The sequence below is a fragment of the Pipistrellus hanaki genome, assembly GCF_964339955.1.
Source record: "Pipistrellus hanaki genome assembly, chromosome: 14".
In the NCBI taxonomy this organism is placed as follows: Eukaryota; Metazoa; Chordata; class Mammalia; order Chiroptera; family Vespertilionidae; genus Pipistrellus; species Pipistrellus hanaki.
The window spans coordinates 34,554,878-34,578,752 of record NC_140516.1 but is presented as its reverse complement, the minus strand read 5'-3'; the positions used below and the strand labels follow the sequence as shown (position 1 = coordinate 34,578,752).

Below are 23,875 nucleotides of genomic sequence, written 5' to 3'. Positions count from 1 at the left end.
GCTCCCATCAGCCTGTGTGTCTTTGGATGAGTCACTTCCCGCTTCTGGCTTTCCAGTCCAGTCCAGTTTGAATGTTAACAAAACATTCAGATGAGAACTAGGGTTCTTTCTGTCTTTGCTGGTCTTGATTAGCTAAAAGTCCTAGGTGAATTTCAGTTGAAAGGAAAAGCAAGACAAATGTAAAGTATGGCATTTATTATGGACATTCAGACCTTCTCAGTTGAAAAGTGAAAGTTTTCCCTTTTATTATTTGAGGGACAGCTTAATTGGACAAAAACATACACACAAAAGGCCCAAGAGTTAAGAATATCAACCAGGTTCTTGGATTTGAGGGGCATGATTTTGGCCAAGCAGGTTTAGAACAACTAGGCCAGAGGGTACAGGGGAAGGGCCTCTCGGAAACCTTCATGAGCATCAGCAGACATTCACTGAGCGTCCCCAACCCAGGGCCCTGTCTGCTGACTGACGTTAGCCTTGGTTTCTGAGCTCCTATAACCTGTGAGAGCCTCGTGGAATTTCTGATTTTAAAAGCATCTTTAAAGATCGCCTATTTCAGTGACTCCTAACTTCCTCTGGGTCTGGAACCTGTGGGAATCTGAGGTCAGCCAGGGATCCAGGCAACATCCAAAGTCCGCGTGAAGTTTCCAGAGAGCCTCACTTGAGGCCACCTGGGAGCTCATGGGCCCCAGGTTAAGAGCCCCAATCGATTTGACTTCCATGAGGAGATGAGAGAGCCGAGGTCTGAGGAAAGTGACACACTTTTGTGATGTCAGTTTGGTTCCTAAAGGGAAGGAAGCCAGTCAAACAATAAAATCTGAAGGCGTGACATTTAAAAATAAAAATATTCAGGAAAGCTGCGTGTCCTCAAAGCATCTGTCTGAGAAATGCAAGAACTGCGGCCTAGAGGAAGGAAAGCTGCTCGGCTGACGACAGAATGATGTGCTTTGGTGGCTTGGAACATCCCTTATCACGTGGGAACTAGGTTAGTCCCAGAGAGATAAGAACAAAGACACAGGCCTGCTTTGGGCACAGACATCAGAACCAGAAGGAAAAGCTTGTGCTGCACCTTGTGAGGACCAAAAGGAAATTTAAAATGTTAAGATAGCCAACTAAGAATGGGAATCATTTCCCTTCGGCTCCCTCAGGAGGGAGAGCTCTCAGTGCCGAGGGCATTTAACAATTTACAGGATGCGGAGAGACATTGGCCAAGTTCTTACACAAACAACCAACATCTCAGCATCTAAGACAGGGAACTAAGGCCCAGCGTTGAAGTGTCTCCCCTGAAAAGTGTTAGGAGAAGTGGTAGACAGCAGACCCTCTAACTCCAGAGATCAGGGTGTAGTGGAATGTGCAAGACTCGGAGTGCCAGAGACCGGGCTTCAAATCCTGGCTCTTCAAATTCCCAGCTCTGACATATTGGGTCTTAGTTTTGTAATATGGGGTCCATGGCGATCACTCTGTTGAATTATTATGACGATTAAATGAGAGGCCATGAGACTAAAGCACCTAGCCCCGAGCACGTAATTAAACCCAATAAGTACCCGTTGTGTGATACTGATGTAACAGGGAAAATAGCTGGTCCGGGTAATGTACTTTGTCCTCCTTACCCCGTTCGACCAGAGAGAGGAAGGTGGAAGAAGGAAGAGAAGAACGTAGGTGATGAGAGAAGCCCTTACTTTGTGTTGCGTGGATCCAGAAGTTAGAAATTTATTGACTCTGCCAATCCCTGCTTCTCCTTATTCTCTCCCGCCCGGAGTACAAAGCCTTCATCTTGGGAAGCGTCATGCGTTTGGTTTCCTCATGGCTGAGTGCCATTTACCATTACTCCTCAACTTGTTTGGGAAGGAAACAGAAGTCCACATTCCCGACTCGGAGAGGTGGCTGAGCATGGGAGTGTTGTCATCAGGTTTACCCTACAACAGAGCTAATGTGTAATCTGTGGGGGAATCTGATGGAGATGAAGTCCAGGTGGCAAGCAGTGGAACTAATTGGTTGTCACTGGTTTTATATTTAAGCTGGGATCATTTGCTCAGGAGAATCTGTGGAATCAGAGACGGGAGGGCCACAGAGCAGGGGGACTGCAGGATGGCTCTAGGTGTCCTAGAGCCAAAACCCAGGAGCCCGAGAACTCGTGGCTTCCTACTCCTCTGGCAGAGTTTGCCCAGGGTGTGCCAGGAGCTACAAACCTTCTGTCCCCTCACTTCCCACATGGCCAGATCCCCCTCTACATCGGGGGCTACTGTCGTCTTCAGTGGGCGATGAGTGGGGTGCTGTCCCCTTCAGCCAGTTCTCAACCGTAGGGTGCTTACACCCCAGTCATGGAACATTACAGCCACAGGACATGGATGTAAATCTTGTCCAGCCCTCTGATTTCACTAAGAACTGGAACTCCAAAGAAATTAAGCATTTTGTTCAAATGACAAATTGGTATCAGAGCCTGACCTGGAAGCCAGATTTCTCATCCATAATCCAGTGTCGTCCCCCCCCCCCCCCCGGGAGGCCAGGGTAGGTCACCAAAATGAAGGGATGGGAAGGCATGGGGCCTGAGATGAGGAGAAGAATACCGTCTCCGAGGGCCCAGGCGGTTAGGAGAGCAGGTATTGCTGGGAGGGCCCTGCACTTTGAGGTTGAGTTCCTCCGTCCTTTAGCCTGCGGACCGTTATTTTGGGCCTCGGGCTTTGGCACACACCGAACACTGGAAGAAGGTGCTTGGTGGCTCCACAGTAGCACCAGGTGTTTTGTGGATCCGGAGGGATTAACAGTCCCAGGGAGCTAGGGTCAGATTTCTGAGGGACTTGCGTGAACGGGAGCGAGAAGGGCAGCAGGGACACGGGGCAAGGATGCCGCAGGATTGCTCACCCGGGAAGAATGAAGCCAGCCCTCCCGCCAAGAGAGGTGCTTGGCGTGTATGTGTGCGAATCGGAAAGCAAAGCTGTTTCTGAATCTGATTCTACTGCCTGTCTATTATTGATGGGGGAGGGAGGGGAATGCAGTGTGTGTGTGTGTGTGTGTGTGTGTGTGTGTGTGTACATGTGTGCGCGCACATGTGTTGGGCCAATTGCTGTTTTCTAAACATGTGAAAAACTTCACTGCATCTCCAAGAGTTCAACACGCACTTAGCATGAGATAATACTCTCTTTATTCTTAACCCTGGATGAGGTCCTTGTGAGAATGTGTATCTACTTTTAGGCCTGAATAAGGCAGACAATGAGGACCAGGGATCAGGGTGGCACTGTCCAGTGGGAACATAATGTTAATCTTAAGTTTTCTGGTAATAAAATGAAGCAGGTGATATTAATTTTAACATTTTATTTAACCCAATATATCAAAATAGATTAATTTTAACATATAAACAATACAAGGATTACTGAGATGTTTTACATTCTTTACTTTGTACTTTATTTTTTAAATCCATTGTCTGTTTTATCCTGGCCAAGTCACATGTGCCTACTGGTGACCATATTGGATGGCATAGGTTTGGAGAAAGAGTATAAGGAAAGCATTTCCAAGAGGGAGAAATTGAGCCTGGCTGGTGGGCTCTGTGGTTCAGTGTCGACCCAGGCACCAGGCGGCCACTTGTTCAATTCCCGGTCAGGGCACATGCCTGGGTTGCGGGCTTGATCCCCAGAATGGCACACACAGGAGGCAGGCGATGATTCTCTCTCATTGATGTTTCTCTCTCTCAAAAAAAAACAGTAGAAATATATATTTTTATAAAAGGGAAAGAAATTGAATCTTAGTTAATAGGGTAAGTATTTATCTTGCCTTCTCCCTCACTAGTAAGATAAATGTTTATCTTGCCTTCTTCCTGTATTTTTCCACACACGATAAATAAGGAACCAGATCGTCCCTACCTCTGGGAGATGCGTTAAGTGTGTCCAGATGTTAAGTGTGTTTGGATGTGAAGGTTATGATGAGGATTGCCTTCTGGTTTGGATAGGACTGAGACCAAGGAAGGTGGGGCATCCGTATCCCTTTCAGGCCTGGGGATAGGATGGTGCCGTTAGTGCTCATCGCACCTTTCACATGCTGAAAAGGTAATGAAGAGAAGGTCCACACTGGTCTCTGAAGAGGCTGAGCTGGGTGTGCGCCAGTGGTACCAGCTCCCTTCCTGACTCGAGGGGCTGTCGTTGGCGATCAGACACAGAGGCTCAGTCTCAGGGGCTTTGCCACCTTGTCAAGCTCTCAGGCTTCCCTGAACCTTAACATTTCATTTTCTGCCCTCCCCATGTCACTAGGTTAGTGCATGAGTCAGATGAGGGCTCGGACTTTTATGTGCTTTGAAAGCTGCTTTATAAAAATGCTTTATTAAAGAAAGGGTTTAGCAGAATATCAGTCCTTTTTTCTGACTCACCAACTATTTGTGGATGATCGATTCCAGTCACCACTTTGGGATTAAGTCTATTGAAAGATGCTAGGGACTTCCTTAAACTGTGCAGACTACTCTGAAAGATTGTCCACATTCTCTCTGGTCTGCATGTGACCTGAGGTTATCAGGCCCCCAGCTGGAGTTGGGAAATATTTTTATTTGTATGAGAACTTTCCTTTTATGAGGTGCGACCCATGTCAGTCTGGCACCGAGAATCAGTGTCAGATAGTTGAGCGCCTCTGCAGCCTGTGGAGCAGCGCACGGGCGCGCGCACACACACACACACACACACACACACACACACACACACACACCATGTGCCCCTCGGGAGCCTGCCTTTCAACAGGATCCCAGGATAGACCATGAATGTGAAAGTCTGAGAAGCAGTATCCCAGCTAGTGATGTCAGCGCAGCCTCAGCTCGGACAGCTGCTGGGACAGGCCGAGCATACTCATGAGGCAGCCCCTGCTGTTGCTGGACAGACAGCTCTTACTCTTAGAAAGTGTCCCCTTCGCTCCCCTTGCCTGCAGGTATGCCCCACTCCGGGTGCCCAGAGTGAGTTTCATTCTGCTGCTGTGTGAAAGCCCACCGAGTAGACTACTGGTGACCTTTGTTGCAGTGAAGCCTGGGCCCCTAGGCTGGTGGGACAGGAAGGTAGACTGGTGCCTGGAATGGATGTGGGTCCTGCAGGGCGTGCCTATAAGGGCAAGGTCATGTCAGTGGCACCAAGCAGGAGGGGGCAGGGGTGGCTGGGAAGAGCAACCCAGCAGTTTTCCCTGCCTCTCGCTGACCATAGCTCTCTGGGTCCTAAAAGAAAACGGGATTGATAACCCCTGCCCTGCCTGTCTCCAGGGTTTCTGCTGGACTCCGTGAAGATAAGGTCAGTGAGCACAGTTGGGAAAGCGGGACATGGTCCAGGGATGAAAGGGAAGGTACACTGGGAGAGTCAATGACCCCAGGAACCAAGTGTCCCACTAGCTCACTGTGTGACCCCCGAGGAGCCCTCACCCTCTCTGGGCCTCTCTGAAATGAGTGAGCTGAGCATAGGTCTCCCTGGAGATGCGGAGGCTCAGTGCTATGGTGGTGAGTCGCCTGGGGGATGTCTCCAAGGATGACTCTTCAAATATTTATTTGGGGAGACTCCCTGGAGCTTGAGATTGAGTCCTTTGGGAAGGAAATGATTTCAGATACCCTTCCGGTGCAGCCTGGCCTCTGCTGTGGGAGACCCACTTTAAAGAACCATGATCGCCCGCTCTGTGAGACCTCTGAACTCCTCTCACACTAGCTGGAGTGAGTCGTGTGCAGCTCTTTCCAGAACAGTTGTGTTACTCAGGTGTGTGAGCACTGAAATGTGGGGTGCCTAGTAGTTTTGTGAGCCTGCTTTGCCAGCAATTGACGAGGTAACTGAAACTGGCTTCGGTCCAGCAGCCCGTCCATAGATGCTGGGCAGCGGAGAGCAAGGGGACCAAGCGTGGTAGCGGAGGGACGCAGCTGTTCTTCAGGCAGCCCTTCCGTGTCCGTCCTCCACTCTGGGGGCCCTGTGTTGTCCTTCTCACCTCCCTGCAGCCATGTCTCAGCCTCCCATCTCATCGCCTGGATGCTTGCTTCTAACTCTGTACATTGCATTTTCTCCTGTGCACCCACCGTGTTGTCATGGAGACTCAGTGGCCCTAGGCTACGAGTGTCCGGTGTCATCGAGTGTGATGGTGTGGTACGTGTATTTGCTCATGCTTTTATTTTGAATTCTTTCCTATGTGACATCTGCTAAAATGTCTCCCTTATAATTTGCTTGATGATCACAGCCTTCTCATCATTCATTGAGCGCAGGACCTGATCTCACAGAATCTGAAAAGAGCTATGTGGTAAGACGCCTGTTGACTAAGACTAGCTTTTGTAAAGAGAGTCCTTACTGGCTTCCAGAGTACAGCCGGAAGTATTGCCTGGTTAACGCTCAGCCACTAGTTACAGGATTATAAGTGGCTACTGCCATAGAGAGGTGTGAGGCCGCCCCTTCCCTCTCACCGAAGCAGAGGAATTTACAGATGCCATGTCCCCTCTGCCTCCATACGGGATTAAATCAATGTCTTAGTGCATGATCGGGGATACATCCTTGCATTTCTATCCTGAAGTTATTCTGTTTGTAACAGTTACTCACTAATTGCAGGCTTTTGTGCTGCTACCTTTTTTTTTAATATTCATACTAAATTCTGAATTCTGTATCTTACCTGTTTTCCATGCTTACGCCTGGATCCCTCCTGCACTCCACTACTGGAATATCTATTTTTTTTAACCTGGATCTTCAACTCTGTTGTTTCCCTGGACTTATGTGCTTCGTCTGGAATGTTCCATCTCTTCCTCTCTTTCTTTTTTTTTTTTTTTTTTTTTTTTTGTCCCCATGTTGACTGTTTTATGGGGGTTTCTGGATATCTCGGGGCCACCTCGCAGGAAGCAGTGTGCAATGAGATCATAAACATTGCCGAAAAGTCTGTTCATTACTGCAGCACTGTCTCTCATCCCTTTGACTTCCATCACAAGGTACCCCCTTCTGACAATAAATCATCTTTAATCATTTCTCAGCAACCTCAAGCCCAGCAGCGAAGAGTCACCCCAGACAGGAGTCAAGCCTCACAAGATTTGTAAGTACATGTGGCAAACTGCAATTCTGTTGGGCTGAGAAAGTGGGTCATTGACTGGCTGTGGGGCAGCCAGGTGGGGGTATGAGTGACTCACTCCTAGCTTCTCTGAGAATTTTGTGTTTCCCATCAGCCAGTGTGAGAACAGGTGGCAGGTAAATAAAGGTCATGACCTACTGGGAGAAAGACAGGTAAAGAATGAATTGCTCTCCAAGAACAAATGAGGGCTATGCTGACGGGCTTCCCTCCTAGTGTTGTGGGAATAGAGGAAGGAAATTAATTCTGACTGGAACTGAGTGAAGAGTTGATCCATTCATTAAAAACAATATGTTGGCTCTGTCTCCGCTTTTAAGCACAGAGGAGTAACTCCCTTCCCAGAGGGAGGGGATTTGGAATAAGCACTGAAAGACAAACTAGAGCAAGGTCTTCCCGGCTAAGGAAACCTCACGGGCCAGGGAGGACTTGGACAACCTCAGAGGTGCCCATGTGGCGGCAGGGCACAGTCCACGGAGGAAACAAAGCTCAAGAAGTAGGTTGGGCCCAGGTTGTAGAATCCATGATGTGACTGAAATGTGTGGATTTTGTTCTGCAGGCTGTCAGCTGAGGGTTGGAAATGAGGAGGATATTGATTCTGTTTTGTTTTGGGAGATAACTCTGGTAGCGGAGTGGAAGGTGGATTTCAGAGGCGAGGAACAAAGATGCTGGTCAGGAGATGTTAATCCAGGCAAGAAGTGACGGGGGCCTGAGCCAAGGCCTGAGTGGGTGTGTTGTGACCAGGGGCACATGCAAGGTGACCCAAGGAGATTCTGGGCAGAGCGAGAAGGGAAATGAGGGTAGGTCCTTAGAGAACAACTTTTTAAGGCCACAGAGGAGCCACAGGAGACTCGGGAGAGTCTTTTAGAGAGGAGACTCTAGGAGCGATCCCTTGTGCAGACTGGAGCATGGTGTTGGGTCAGCAGTGCCTCCTGCTGCAGAGCGGCCAAGGTGGGAGGAAATGAGACGTGACCTCCAGGTGTTCTGTTCAGCAACTGGAGACGATCATGGGTGACGGCGGAGACAGCAGTTAGAGAGGAGGAAGCACACTCCTCCTCAGAAAGGGTTGGTAGTCAGGGCCATGGTGGGTGAAAGGGCTCTAGATGGAGGAATAGTAGACAGAGAGGGGGTATTTTTAGGGTGCAGAAACGTAAGTACATTTGTACCAGACCAGATGGGGTTGACAAAGTCAAAAGATGTAAGAGAGAGCACAGAAGCTAAGGAACCAGCCCAGGGAAGGGAGTTCAGCATGACCAGAAGGACCCTTCCCCCCAGGTGGGAACAGAGCAGGAGGGAGGGGGTCCAGAGACTTAAACCTGAACGAGGCAGTGTGACGAGCCCTGTGCACAGAGGCAGAGGCGGTGGGGGACTCCCAGCCGCGCTCCGTAGTCTGGCAATGGAGCAGGAAGCAGCATCAGAAGTTACTTCCCAGAGCTGAGCCAGGAGGTGAAGGGGAGCAGGCGTTCCAAGGAGGCCAGGTTGGGTGGGAGACAGCAGGCACAAACAGAAACAGCGAAGCGTGTTCCTTTGCCAACTGAAATCTGTGGCCTCTCTTGAGTCCTCGTTAGAGACCCTCCGGCAGGCAGATCCACCTACCACAAGTCGGGCCCATTCAGATAAATACACACAGTGAAGCTGCCCCTTGGGCCCCGGCAGAGGAGAAGGAGCCTCTTGTTCTGGGCTCTGGCTTCGCTTCCCTGGGTCTAGTCTGTCTTGCTCACACACTGGAGATCACAGCATCTGCTGGAAATGGTAGATGTTTGGCTCAGGGCAGAGTTCTTCCTGCTACTGTTGTGTTTCAAAATAGTAAGCGAGCAGAACTGTGAACTGGTGTGCAGTGGATGCGTCTTAATTATTTGTCAAAGGACTCAGTGAAAACGGAGCTTTTCCTTGTTGCCAAAGCAGATGCCAGGCTTCATGCCAGCTTTCTCCGAGGTTGCTGTTAGAACAAGCAGAGCAGCACACCCCAAATCGCCTTAAGCCAACTGCCACCTAAATAAAAATCTTAACCCCCAGATCACTGGGGTAGGAAAAAAGGCTTTCAATAGTTTCAGAAAAGTGACATGCGTATTTTAAAACAATGAATGAAATGTCTGTTGGTGGATGCTAAACGGTGAGGCAACTGGAATATATTTCATATAAATATGACAATTTTATAACATGACAATTGCCTTGGGCCAATGTAAATTACCAGAATATAATGTCTATCTCTGGACTTCAGTAACCTCTGACTATTCTCAATAACCTATATAAATTATCCCATGTTAAGAAAAAGCCTTGGTTAAATTTAAAAGGAGAGGAGGACATCTAGACAAAATCCTCCGTTATGGTAACCAAATGAAACTAAGGAAAAGGATTGGTCATGACTTGCTCAGAAGTTCTCCATCCCTGCCTATTATCTGACTAGAGGCCCAATTCTCAGATTCATGCACTGGTGGGATCCCTTGGCCTGACCTGTGCCCTCTCACAATCCGGGACCCCTTGGGGGATATCAGACTGCCAGTTTCTGCCCAATCCCTGCAGGCCAGGTCAAGGGACCCCACCGGTACACAAATCCATGCACCAGACTTCTAGTATGCATATAAGATCTTTGGTTAATCTCTTCCCCTGCTCCTCCCTCCCCCTTCCCTCTGAAATTCATCAGTCTGTTCCATGTTTCCATGCCTGTTCGTTGAGGATCTGCCCCCTGGTGGTCAGTGCATGTCATAGCTACCGGTCAAAGAGTCAGACAGTACCTTAGGCTTTTATATAGATAGATAGATAGATGTCGAATGGATCTCCCCCAATGCTAAGTCATTAGAGAAATTGTCAATAAATGCCTCTCCAGCCCTTCCCTTATTTTTCTCTCCATTTATGAGCTGGAAACACTACCTAAATGTTGATTTAATTGAAATGGCTTTAAAAAGGTCCTTATTTAATCCTATCAGTCACTTAATATTCCTTTTCCTCATTGATAGATTTAGCTACCAAGCATTATATAGCTATATACCACAGAACGATGATGAGTTGGAACTCCGAGATGGAGATATTGTTGATGTCATGGAAAAGTGTGACGATGGATGGTTTGTTGGTAAGTGATCTGGTCCCGCTTCTCTTACTAGCCATGTTCTGAGGGAACAACTAGGTGTAATAAACCGTGCAAAAGCCAGATTCCCCGCAGGGAAGAAAGCCTTCTCGGTCCCTGGACCACTGTGAGTGCTGGGCACAGTTCATGTTTGCTCTCGAGACTGTGTGGCTGGCAGTAATTAGTGTTGTATCTAAAGCTCAAACATGCCAGCATCAAATGCATGGGAGGGCACTTGTCAAATTCATTAAGTTCTGTTTGTATTTCTATTGTGCCTGTAACTGTTGGAAATTTTATTTTTTGAACTCTAATGAAACAACACAAGAAAATCTGGCCAAGTCTAGGTCTCTACCATGAAACACACACGTATGTGTAAACATTTTAAGATCTTATCTACTCCAGCCTTCTAATAATTTTAATCAAAGCAATCTGCTTAATTAAAACAAAGGATCCACCTTTATAAAATAGGGGAATAAGTGAAATTCTGTTACAAAGCAGATACTTGCTTGATATACTTTCTTATTGATAGTCTTTCAACAAACTGTCCAAAAGCCAAGTCTAATCCTCATTTCACAGATTCAGAAACTGAGGCCCAAAGAGATTAAGTCCATAGCCCAGGGCCACCCAGGCAGCGAATAGTCGGGCCCCGGTTTGAACCCCGGCCCACCTGTCCCCAAGCCTCTGTGCTTCTTGTGAGGTGTGAGTATGAGTTGGGAGTCACCGGCTCACTTTCCCTCCGTTTTCCTCTTGTACAATGGCTTTGCCTTTATCTTCTTTCCAAAGACTCTTTCCTCATCTCTGCACACGCTTACCAAAGCAAAGTGATGCCAGGGCTGGGGCAGTAAGAACAGCAAGGTCTCAGCAGACTAGTACACAGGAAGCCAGGAAGACTGGCCGTGGCCTCACCAGCCTCTTAGAAGCCGCCCATCCTCCCAGGCCCCCCGAAGCCTGCGGGCGCGCTACCTCGAGTGCCGTGTTCAGAGGGAAACCAGAGCTGAGCAGTCAGCAGTACACAGTGCCGCGATTCTCAGCCCGTGTGCCACAGGAATGTCTAAACCATGCAGTTCCTGACTACTTAGTCAGGGGCACTGACCTCTTTTCCCTTAGATTGTCAAATTTTTAAAATGATACCAGCAACACAACAATAGCCGCCTGGTGTGAATGATTCAAAATTATACCTTTTTTTTTTTTTTTTTTTTGGCAAATTAGCAAAAAATATATATTTTAGGTGTGCCACAGAATTTTCGTAATTAGTTTATGTGTGCCATGAGATGAAAAAAGTTGAAAATGGCTCTTCTAATGCAAAGTTCAGTAGAAACATAATACAAGCCATGTACGAAATACAAACAGAAACCAGTGAAGTGGATTTTAATATATTTTATTAAACCCAGTGCATTAAAAATGTTATCATTGGAACATGTAATCGGTATAAAACACTGTGAGCTACTTTACATTCTTCATTCTGTGCTGAGCCTTGGAAGTCGGGTGACGTGTCCCGGGGCGGCCGGCTCAGCTCGGAGCTCGGCAGATGTCCGTGGCTGCCGCGCTGGAGCCCAGCTCCCAGGTATTTGCGCTGCTAACCTCTGCTCTCCCAGAAGCAGTTACGGTTCTCACCAGAGCCTGGGGTGGGGTGAGGGGCACCAGTTCTCTAACGGGGCATCCCGGCAGCTTGGAAAAGGAAATATTTCAGATTCCTCAATTCCTCAAACACTTCCAAAAGTAACCCAATATTCAGACTTCGAACAAAGTAACCCAGCCAAGCTCCTTCTCCTTGTCCATAAGGCAAGGCACTCACCAGCTCTGGGCCTTCCCGCCTTCTTGACGCCCCCTCCCCCCAGGGGGTCAGGTAGTCGCTGTGACACACTTTTATCTGAGAAGTTTCTCTTCGGGCGACAGCTCCAACCCACTGGTACTGGCTGCTTGAAAGGTGGTATTCGGCAGGATTCTGAGCCTTATCCAGGCCAACAGGGAGAAGGAAGCAGTGCTCAGATTGTGTTGTCTGCTAATGAGAGGGTAATGTGGCACAGCATCACACACACACACACACGCATGCACACACACATACACACACGCATGCACAGCGCCGCTCCAGAGAGAATCCCAAGGGCAGGAACTGGATAGGGGTCTGGAGCAGCCCAGGCAGGGCTTTGTTCCCACACCGTGTGCTGCTCCTGGCTCAACGGGAACCCTCCTAAGGTTGGTCCCAAAGGCTGGGAGTCAGCGTGGGGCTTCGGCAGGCTTAGGAGAGGAATGGGGGTCCTATCCATTGGGCTTTCCAAAACCCTGCACTTGAGAAATTGTAAATCCCCCAGTGAGTTGTGTTGGAGAGATGTGTCCATTCTTCCAAAACAGAGAAACATTGGGAAGAGCAGTGGCTGGAGGTCAGAGGCCTGGGTTCAAGTCTGCCCTGGTGCTTGCTAAGCTGTGGGGCCTCGGCAATGTCACCTAAGCTCTCTGAAAAGAAGCTCATTTGACTAGAAAGAGGAGTGTTAGCACGCCCACCCAGCCTGACGCTGAGCCCGAGTGGGATGGATAGGGGAAGTGCTGCAGAAGCGCATGCTGCACTGCCGGCTGCAGGGGGCGCTCTCCAGCCTCTGCACCCACACAGGCGTCTTCTCATTGTCCGTGTGTTTTTTTTTATAGGAACTTCGAGAAGGACAAGGCAGTTTGGTACTTTTCCAGGCAACTATGTAAAGCCTTTGTATCTGTAAGAAGACTGAAACCCGCAGAGGTGATTTTTATTGGAGGATGAAGCATCACCCATGAACTGGTCTCTTGATTTAAAAGTTGCGTCAGTAGGAAAAGTAATACAGTGGATAAAGAACGAAGCAAAAGAGCGGGACAGAGAAGTGTGTTGTGTTTAAAACCCGGGCTTGTCTCAGCTTACCGCGTATCAGACAGGCCCGAACCATGCGCTGAGCAGAAAGGAATGAGGCAAATCTGTATTTATTTAGCTGCTTCCGGGAGCCTCTCCAGCCCTCCCCTCCGCTCCCGTCTGAGGTAACCTGACCTGTGGCCGCAGAAATGCCTCCTGCTGCCGCCTCCCTCACCTGCCCGAAGCTGCCCGAAACCCCTGGCAGACCCCCAGCCATTCTCCAAAGGCTCCGCACAGACCCCCGCCCCAGCCCACCGCCCGCGCCCGCTGGCCCCCCAGAACCATCGGCGCCGCTGGAGGTCAGTCTGGGCTGCGAGGTCCTCCCCGGACGGTGGTGGAGGCCCCACCCTGGACCCGCTGAGGTTAGTGGGGAAATGGAGGTGACCCTTGGGCGTCCCCAGCATGCGCACCCAGCCTGCGGCATTGCCACTGACCCCCGTGTCAGACAGAAGGGCACGGGAGGTTTGCCCGTGGGAGCAGGTGGCCAGGCAGACAGTTACATGTGTGTGTCCGAGTGACTTAGGTCAGGAAGCGCTGTGGCTCCTGAGGTCACATCCCTGTGCCCCTTCCCGGATCACTGGCTTCCACAGGTGTTCCCTTTCAGGGCAGTGTCACTGATCAGACGCCGTTGCTGATCTTTCTCTTCTGGATTGCTCTTGGCCAGGACAGTGTGGGGTTGATAGGCCTGTTCTCAGGGAGAACTCGGATGGAGATGTTCAGTGATTCAGTTAGCACACCCGGATAGACACTGGATGCCGGGCAGCAGCGAGCAGAGACGTACCGCATCCCGACAGGAGTTCAAGGGCCCCTCAGAAGGGAGCCCCCCAGGCTGAGTCCTGGTGCCCCCGGGCCAGGCTCCGTTTCAGAGCAGAGGTGCGGATGCAGGGCCCGAGGTGGGAGGGAGTGATTCTGCTGCTCCCAGGGGGCCGGAGCTAAGGGGCGAAGCCCCTGAGACACCTGGGTCACAGCTCTGTCCAGGCAGCCTCTCTGTTGGACCCCTTGGAGAATGAAAGACAAAAATAGCCCATTCCCTGCCTGCCAGGGACTCAGGTGATTGGAGACAGACAGACACACACACACAAAGACTCACTCAAGAGAGACTGTGAAATGTGCTAAGAAGGGTGTGAGAGAGGAAGAGATGAATTTCCCTGGAGGGATCCTAGAAAGTACTGTATTTCTGTCCCCATGAGCTCACTGTTGAACAAACAACTAGGATGCTGGACAAACCTTTGCCTGAGGGCACTTTATGACTGAACATACTTGGAGCTGTTTCCAAGTCTTCAAACTCTCACCCTCTCCACAAATCCACATCCGGCCACAAGTAGGAATAGCAATTCCGAGTGCCAGAGTGTGTGCAGGAGCCCCGGCTCTCTGCCTGTAGCTCAGACGTGCCCAGCGCCCTTGTCCCAACATCTGAGCCTTTAGAAGTAAGCAAAGTTTGTCTTCAGTGTCTCTGCCTCCACTTCTGTCTCCACGACTCATCTTAGGATCCCACCGGCTGCCCACCCCCCATCAGACAGCTACAGTGCCCTCACTTCTCCCCCGTCCTCTTTTCAAATCTTGCTGGCTGACTTCTTCACACTAAAGTGCAAATGACTGATACAGGAATGTGTTACCTCTTCCCAGAGACGTTTGTTTTTAACTAGAGCAGAGCCTTAATCCCCAGGGAAAAGACTATAGAACTAATGGTGGGGGTGGGGTGGAGTGGGGTGGGGTGGGGTGGGGACGCAGGAAGATGGAGGAGCCTCCTGGGTAGAAATTCCTTAAATAAGACTTGTTGCTTTGGGAGGCCCACCTCTCCGCCCAGGGCACTGTGACTTGACTCTGAGGGAATAGAGCACATGCATCGGCCAGCAGCCTCTCACCCGTTTGAAAATGTCATTCTTGTATTGGCTAATGTGTTTCCCAGACTTTCTTAGATGCAAACCATTAATATCATGATCTTATCTAATAGTTTTCTGAGGGGTGCTTCTTGATTCCGTAGGTAATTGTGAACACCTCTTTAAATACAGCTAGAAAATAAAACCAATTTGTAAAGCCACATTTGCATATGACGCCAGCCTCCCGCCTTTGTGTATCAACAGAAACCCAGATATGCCTCACCGGTTTGCCCGTCTTTAATAAAATCATGTGTTCAAATTTGCATCAAACTTCAGCTTCCTATGTGTCACCAGACAAGGAACAAAGGTTTCCAATGCTCTCTTGTCGTCAGACATTTAGTATGATAAAATGCCTATTTTTATGCTGAGATGTTTATACAGGTTTATTAATAGCAAGTTCAGCGAGCAGGCGGCATGCCTCGCAGACAGTTTTGATATATTAGCCACACTTCTGGGGACAGGCAAGCCCCGAACCACCTCTCCTGTGCAGCCTCCCTGGGAAAAGCCAGAGGAGAGAGCCATATGCTTACATGGGACTGTAAATATGTACATTTAACTTTGTATAGCCCATGTACCTACTTTGTATAGAAAAATAATTTTAAAAATTGCAACTGAAGGGAAGTAAAATGAGGAAGTCATGAAGTTTTTTGCATTTTTATTTAAGTGAAGGAATTCTACATAACGCACCGGCAGATTTTTAGCCCAAATATAGCCATTGTAAAGTTAAAAATTTTAATAAATAATCATTATTTCTGGGAGAGAAGGTAGTAACTATAATCTCAGTTATAACTCAGTTTTTTGGTTTTGAGTTTGTTGGGGTTTTTTGTTTGGTTTCTTTCTTTTTTCTTTTTTTTCTTTTTTGGCAGTTCTAGCTATCTGAAGTAGCATTAAGTCCTATTGCTGGAACAGGTTACTATAAAAAAGAGCAAAAGGTTATATTCTGAAAGAAGAAGAGTAACTGCCATTATACGTACGCAGTTAAAGTGCTGCCATTTACATTACACACCGAGAGCACGAGCTGTGCAGCCACAGTTCTCCTGTCGTTTATTTTTCCTTATTGCAGTGGGTTGATTTGATAAAGATGTTGAATTACCACATTTGCTGTACATATTATTTAATAAACTGTATTCAGAACCACGCGGTATCCAGTTGTTCTTACCTTTTATTGCTTCCTCCTTTTGCCAACCTTCCCAAAGGAGACTTACATTCACTGCTTCGATTTTTCTTATTCTTCTTTTTCATTCTTTTTATTTTTTTATTTATAGAGAGCGGGGAAGGAGGGAGGGGGGAGAGAGAGAGAGAGAGAGAGAGAGAGAGAGAGAGAGAGAGAGAAACATTGAGATGAGAACCAAACATCAATTGGCTGCTTCCTACACATTCCCTACCTAGGGGTTGAATCCATAACCCAGACATGTGCCCTGACTGGGAATCGAACTGATGACCTTTGGTGCCAGGGGGCACATCAGATGGGGCTCCTTTTTCATTCTTACTCACTTGCCATCTGGCTCCCACCCCACTCCGTGAAGACACCTCTTCTTCCCTTATTCTCTTCTCAGTAAGCTAACTTCATGACCTTCTTTGAGTTATCATTGACCATTTCTCCATTCTTTCCGTGTGTTTTTATTTGTTCTGATTACAGAAATAATGCATATGTCTTTAAAAGGAAAAGGAAAACATTATGAAGTATGTTAAATGGGTCTTGATTTGGTCCACCAGAGGCACAATAAATGACACACACTTGGTTTTTCTAAATCAAATTAAACCTAGAAAGTGAAAGTTCTCCATAATTACAGCTGCCCCCACAGAGGTCACCAGTGCCAACTACCGATGTGTGGTCCTCCAAGCTCTCTCCTCTGCACACGGGACATACCTAAGTCTGTAAACAAACGCTTTGCCTGGTCTTTATCCCCTTACCAGTGGAACTGGGACAGGTTTCCATATTTCACCAACCCCCTATTGATGATGCAAATGTTTGAAAGTCTCACCAGCTTTCTACCACAACAAACAATGGTGCATTGAGTACAATTATTGGCTCAAAGAGCAGGAACATTTCAAATCTTGAGATTCTGCCAAATTGCCTTCCTCAAAAAATGCCGATTTTATTCTAGGCCAAGTCCACGGGAGTGTCTATCTCCGCACCATCCAATTAAAATTAGCTCGTTATCCACTTCTACGAAATGTCCCTTGGTTCGCCTGCCTTTTCTCTGATGGGCCCCTTCTCAGTCCTCTTTCTATCTTCGCTGGGTTCTCAGCCCTCTGTTGTTTTCTTTCTACACGGCGCTCCTTCAGGTCTCAGATCTCTCACAATGTAATATGAGGCCAAGAATCCATTGTATGTGGGCTCTTTTCAATGAAGAGTGGTAGAAACCTAACACCACACACCACGGACCATTCTTGAATGACGTCACCGGGAAGAGGGGAGTTGGAGCTAGCCTTAGGCAGGAAGGAATCTAGAGACAAAGTTTCTGTTGGTGCCTGACTGGTTTGGCCCAGTGGATAGAGTGTTGGCTTAGGACTGGATGGTCCCAGGTTCAATTCCAGTCAAGGGCATGTACTTTTGTTGTGGGCATGTACAGCTCCAGTAGGGGGTGTGCAGGAGGCAGCTGATCAATGTTTCTCTTCCATCAATGTTTCTAACTTTCTCCCTTCCTCTCTGTAAATAAATAAATAAATAAATAAATAAATAAAATATATATTTTTTTTAAAGTTTCTGTTGGTATTTGTCTTATCCTGGGGGTTGCTGATCTTGTTTGGCTGCACGTTCCCCTGCTGAATGCAGCAGCAGCACCCCCATTTCTCTGACTGCAGACAGGGCCAAAGGCCCTCCTGTTAAGTTCCTACTTGGTGCAGGTAGTTTATTGCATGGATTAGCCAAGAAGGTGGTTCAGATTGAGAATATCCAAAAACGTTTAAGATGAACCCTAGATGCAAAAGGCCTTGATGAGATTATGAATGACCATGTGACACCGTTAGTTTATGATGTCTGTCCTGGAAGATAACTACTCTTCCCTTCACTCAGCCATCAGCAGAAGCAAAATGCTGCCTAGATGGAATCTCTCCGGAAAACTTGTTTTCAAGTGAGATCTGACAAACTGATATGCTTCTGCAAAAGAGAGGTGGACCTGAGACTCCTCTTCAGAGCAGTAGCATAAGTCATGTGGCAACAATTTTAGAGAGAGCTCAACGTATCGAGGTCCATGGATCTCAAAGGACAGTCTGTGGACCCCTTGCAGCCCTCGGACCCTTTCAGGAGACTTGTAAAGTCAAAACTATTTTCACAAAAATGTTAAGATACGTGTGGTACCAGCTTCCAAGAAAGTCTTCAGCGCTCCTCACCTCCCAGGACTCACAGCCCGGAGTGGCCCCTTCTGCATTCTGTCAGGGTCGGCCTGCAGGGCGAACAGATTGTGACCGAAGAGAGGGTGTGTCGCTTCTGAGTCTGGGTCATAGAAGCCATGTGACTTCAGTCTCTTGCTCTTGGGGAGAAACAGGCTCTAATTTAGAACTTCTGGTGCCAGGTACCTTGTTGTGTCAGAGAAATGTGCTACTGCCTCCGAAAACAAGAGATATTCGGGAGCCAGTGGGCTGGGAGTCTGAAGATCTGGTTCGAAAGACCCGCTGCCTCGGACACTTGTTAGGTCGTGAGACCTCAGAAGTGCCAGCTGAGCTCTCTGAGCCTGTGTTTCCTCGTCTGGGAGGAGGAGGTGCCCAGACCACAGTGGAGTTCTGTCAGAAGGAGGAAGAAGCGATGTTTGAAAGGCAACCTGCAAGGCCCACCACAGAGCTCTCCAGCTATTCCAGTGCCTCCTGTACACCAGCACCTTCCACACACCTTCTCGTGGCTCTTGCCAATCCTGTGAGGCAGGTATTCTTGTCTCTGTTTACAGGTAGGAACCTGAGACTCAGGAATTCGGCCTGAGGTGTACAGCCAGGAAGTGGCTTCAGTCTGACTCCAAGGCCAGTTCTTTCCATTCATCAGACTCTGCTGCCTCCAGGGGACAAGTCTGCAAGAGTGACTTCCTGGGATACGAAGAGTGATAACCGTCTGATAAACACCTACTGTGTGCTTAAATATCGAAAGTTCAATAAAAGATTTATGTCCTTCCTCAGTCTAATGTCAGAGCCAAGACAGCAGCCGTGGCACAGAAGAAATCTTCATGTGCCCTGCCGATTCCATGTCATCCTATTCTTTACCCCTCACAAGCCTCTCTGGCCCAGCGCCCTGCCTGTCCTTCCTCCCCCCACGCTAGCCCTTCAATGCCTGCACTGTGGCTCCCACATGTGGTGTCTAGATCCGCAGAGCTCCTAGGCCACCAAGAACCTTGTGCTCCATATTTTCTGTCAGTTAAACATAACTTCAACAGCAAGAGCACGTGGCCCAACAAGTGACAGCTTATGTGACACAGATGTCTCGTTTCACAGAAAAGAAGGCAGGCGTCTGGGTTAGCATTTCTGATTCCCCTGGCCTTTCCCAATTATGAGCTGACTACTACCATGGCAACTCCAAGCATACGCCCTCATACAAGTGCTCCTGAAGGCAGGAAGCGGGGAGCAGCCCAGGACGTGGCAATGCATGCTCATCTCTACATCGATGCCGCGGTACACCCAGCAGCTCCCTCTTGTTGGCAGTTAGGGTGTTTTCAATATTGTGCAATTATGCGCAATTCTCTGACGGACAACCTTTGGCATACTCTGAGTACATTGAAGTGCCTGCTTTTTTTCTAGAATAAATCCCTAGAAGTATTGGTGTGGAGAGTCTGACCTTGCCACGTGACTTGCAAATGAGGGGAGAGGCCACTGTGAGTGTTTCATTTTCTAATTTATACTATGGAGTGATCCCCCCACCCCCCCCCCCCCGACAAGTTTTTACCCTGTGGGTACTGGAGTGTTTATTTCATCTATTAAAATGTTATGTTTCTAAAAAAAAAAAAAAAAAAAAAAAAATCCTAAAAGTGGAATAATTATGTAGATCAAAGGTTATGATATATACTTTTTAAAAATATATATGTTTATTGATTCCAGAGAGGAAGGGAGAGGGACAAAGAGAGAGAAATATCAATGATGAGAGAGAGTCATTGATCAGCTGACTCCTGCATGCCCTGAGAATCGAACCGTGATCTCCTGGTTCCTAGGTTGACGCTAAACCACTGAGCAGCCCCAGCCGGGCATGATGTACACGTTTGACAGCTGCATAGTGTCACACAGCTGTGGACAAGACCAGTCAGGTCTTTCTTGGAGGTCACGTTGGATGTGTGCCTTCCTGTCTGTGGCTAAGACTTCATGGTCTTAGGCTCTTCCGCAGCTGCCCCCTCTTCCTGAAATTCCTTCCTCTGTGGCAAAACGCTTCCCACTCACCAACTGAGTGTGGAGTTAGAGTGCCCTCGCCATCTTCCGCTTGGGAGTCCAGTTGTAGATGAACAGGCTTTAGTTTTTTGGGTGTTTTTTTTTTTTTTAGCCTGACCAGTGTGACTCATTGATTGAGCATCGATCCTGGTCAGGGCAGATGGCCAGGTTGTGGGCTCGATCCCCAGTAGGGGGCGTGCAGGAGGCAGCCGATGGATGATGCTCCTCTCTCATCAATGTTTCTATCCTATCTGTCTCCCTTTCTATCTAAAAATCAATAAGAACATTTTTTAAATATATATTTTATTGATTTTTTTTACAGAAAGAAAGAGAGAGGGACAGAGAGCTAGAAACATCGATGAGAGAGGAACATTGATCAGCTGCCTCCTGCACACCGCCTATTGGGGATGTGCCCGAAACCAAGGTACATGCCCTTGACCAGAATCGAACCCGGGACCTCTCAGTCTGCAGGCCGATGCTCTGTCCACTGAGCCAAACCGGTTTTGGCAAAAACATTTTTTAAAGTGTTTTTTAATAAGTTTCCAAAGAATGCAGTGTGGCTCCTTCACCTAGGAGTTTGGGGGAGGCAGCCTGCGGAGGGGTGTGCCGAGCAGTCGGGGTGGAATCAGAGGCTCTTCTAGAGAACGGTGGGAGGACATGGGGGCAGCGGCACTCGGGGGGGAGAAGAGAGCTTTGGGAGGAGCTGTGTGCAGAAACACGCAGAGAGGGCGCTCAGCTTCAATCCCGGGGCTTAGAGAGTTCACCCAGAGCAGGCGGGGTCAGGCCTGAAAGGGAATCAGTAACAACTGTGTCCCATTTACCTAGAAACAATGAAGTCCCTTATGCACAGCAACCTTTCCATGACCCTGCAAAGAAGGCCTGGTCCTGCTTTTCAGTTAAGAGGAAACCTCTCAGTCCTGTTCCTCCTCTAGCTACCGCCTCCTTTCTCTCCTTCCCTCCCTTTCTCTCCTTCCCTTGCAGCGAAAGGCCCCAAAAGGGCTGTCTGGGGGCTGGGTGGAGGCGGCCGGGGTGGGGTGGGAATAGGAACATCTGTAACAGTGTCAACGGTAAGTTTTTTGAAAGAAAAGGGGGAAAAAAGTACTTATGGCCTATCTGTACTTATGGCCTCCAAGTTCCTCTCCTCTGATTCCCTCTTGAGCCCATTCCTGTCAGGATTTTCTCCCACACCCCAACAAAACCCGTCTCTTCAGCCAAAACTGGTTTGGCTCAGTGGATAGTGTGTCGGCCTGCAGACTGAGGGGTCCCTGGTTCGATTCCGGTCAAGGGCATGTACCTTGGTTGCGGGCACATCCCCAGTGGGGGGCATGCAAGAGGCAGCTGTTTCTCTCTCATTGATGTTTCTAACTCTCTATCCCTCTCCTTTCCTTTCTGTAAAAAAAAATCAATAAAATATATTTTTTTAAAAACACAAAAAACCTGTCTCTTCAGGCCCCTTCCCGCCTCTAAATCTTGTGCTGGGTCTCAATGCTCAGCTCCCTGGATGGCAGCAGCATTTGACACACCAGCTCCCCCTCCCCCCCTCCCTCCGAGAATCGCTTTCCTCCCAGGCCAGCATCTTAGTGTTGGTGACCCAAGGCCCATCCTTGGCCCTCCCCTGTTTTCCTGGTCCCGGGGCCACCACCCACTCTCACACATCCGTCCGACCTCCCCCCACCCCACCCCCCCCCCCCCGCCTCTCCTGTGAGCTCCAGACTCCGAGATGCCAGTGCTGTGCCACATCCCCGCTGAAGCCTAAATATGTCCCGAGCCAAATTCCTCAGCGCACCCCCAAAGCTGCTTCTCCCACAGGCCGCCCCGTCTTCATTAAGGCAGGTCCATCCTTACATCTGCAGTTCCGGCCAGAACACGTGAGTCATCCTGGACACCCCCTAGCACCTCCCCTCCCTTCCTGTCCGTCAGCAAAAGCCCACAGCACAGCGGAATCCCAGCACCGCCCCAGCTCCCCCGCTCTCCACCCTGGGTCCCCGCCAGTCATCCTCTCTCGCCTGGCTTGTGACAACAGCCCCCTCACGGCTCCCTGCCCTGTTCTTGCCTCCTCCTCCATCTGTTTCAACACAGGGAGCAGAGTGTTGGAAACACAAGGCAGATCATGTTCACCCTCTGCCTGGGGCCCTGGGACCTTCCCTCTGGCTCCCAGTGGTTCTCCGATGCCCCTCCAGGCACTGCCGGGTCAGGCTCTGTCTATCTCTTACCTCACTGCCTACTCCTCCCGCCCCGCTGTCCCCAGCCCCCCGGCCGCCTTGCCAGTGGACATGCCGGGAGTCCCCATCTTTGAACTTGCTATTCCTCCGCCTGGAATGCTCAGCCTCCATTCAGACCCTGCCTTCACCACTTTTATTTCCCACGCTTGCAACCCTGCTTCGTTTTTCTCCATGGAACATACAAAACATTGTGCCATATGTTATCCCCTTTTAAAAAACGTAAGTTCAAGATCACAGAGAAGTTCTAAGAATAAGGACGCTACAAAGAACTTTAGCAGGGCTGCTATCCTTTAGCACATTCACCTGTTGTTAACATCCCATTTATTGGGTCGGCAGCTAAGTAATTGCGGATTTTTTAAAGAAAATCAAAGACAATTTTTTCATGGAACTAAATAACTTTATTCTGTAATGTATTGCCCATTTTGATCAATGACCTTTTGCCATCTTTCAGGCAGCATCATAATCCCACGTTCAAAAAACTTCTGGTTTTTATTAGCAAAAAACTGAATCAGGTACAATTTGACATCATCATCATTATTGAAATTTTTACCATTCAAGGAGTTTTGTAAAGATCGAAACAAAAAGTAATCAGATGGTGCAAGGTGAGGACTATATGGTGGATGTGGCAAAACATCCCAACTAAGCTCCATTAATTTTTGCTGAGTGACCAAAGATGTGTGTGGCCTTGCATTGTCATGATGTAATACAACACCTTTTCGATTTGTCAATTCGGGCCGCTTTTCTTCAACTGCATTGTTTAATTTCGTTAGTTGTTCAATGTAGACATCAGAATTGATCGTTCGGTTGGGTGGTAAGAGTTCAAAGTAGACAATTCCTTTGTAATCCCACCAAACTGATAACAAAACCTTCTTTTGATGAATATCAGCTTTTGATGTTGTTTGAGTTGGTTCACCTGGCCTGTTCCACGATCTTTTCTGCTTGATATTGTTGTAAACAACCCATTTTTCATCGCCAGTTATCAGTCGTTTTAAAAATGGATCATTTTCATTACGTTTCTTTAGCAAATCGCAGCTGCTAATAATGCGTTGCGTTAACTGTGATTCTTTCAGTTCGTGAGGAACCCATGTATCAAGTTTTTGAAAATAGCCAAGTTGTTTTAAGTGATTTTCAATGCATGTATGTGATACATGAAGCTTCTCTGCAATCTCACGTGTTGTACTGTGACAGTCCGAATTGATTATTGCTTTGATTAGGGCGTCATCAACTTCAACTGGACGACCAGAGCGTTTTTCATCTTTGAGTGAAAAATCACCAGAACGAAATTTGGCAAACCAATTTTGACACTGCCGTTCTTTTAAGGCTTCGTCACCATAAACAGCACATAACTTTTTATGAGCTTGCGATGCGTTTTTCCCTTTGCGGAAATAAAAAAGCAAAATATGACGAAAATGTTCCTTTTGATTTTTCATTTTTCAACGAACACCAAACGAAAACT

At 48.3% G+C, this 23,875-nt stretch overlaps 1 protein-coding gene across 29 annotated transcripts in view; it reads left to right on the top strand.

The window, feature by feature from the left end:
* The window catches only part of SORBS1 (sorbin and SH3 domain containing 1), a 210,874-nt gene extending 194,876 nt beyond the window's left edge, over positions 1 to 15,998 (top strand). For 22 of the 29 annotated variants that reach the window (XM_084903988.1, XM_084903984.1, XM_084903994.1 and 19 more), the window contains 3 exons: positions 6,947 to 7,005; positions 9,993 to 10,105; positions 12,743 to 15,998. In XM_084903988.1, coding sequence (XP_084760114.1) covers positions 6,947 to 7,005; positions 9,993 to 10,105; positions 12,743 to 12,810 — 240 coding nt within the window. In that variant the 3' untranslated portion in view covers positions 12,811 to 15,998. Of the gene's footprint in view, positions 1 to 6,171; positions 6,232 to 6,814; positions 7,006 to 9,992; positions 10,106 to 12,742 lie in introns of all 29 variants that reach the window. The other 7 variants (XM_084903990.1, XM_084903998.1, XM_084903997.1 and 4 more) reach the window with 2 other exon arrangements.
* The last annotated feature ends 7,877 nt before the right edge of the window (positions 15,999 to 23,875 follow it).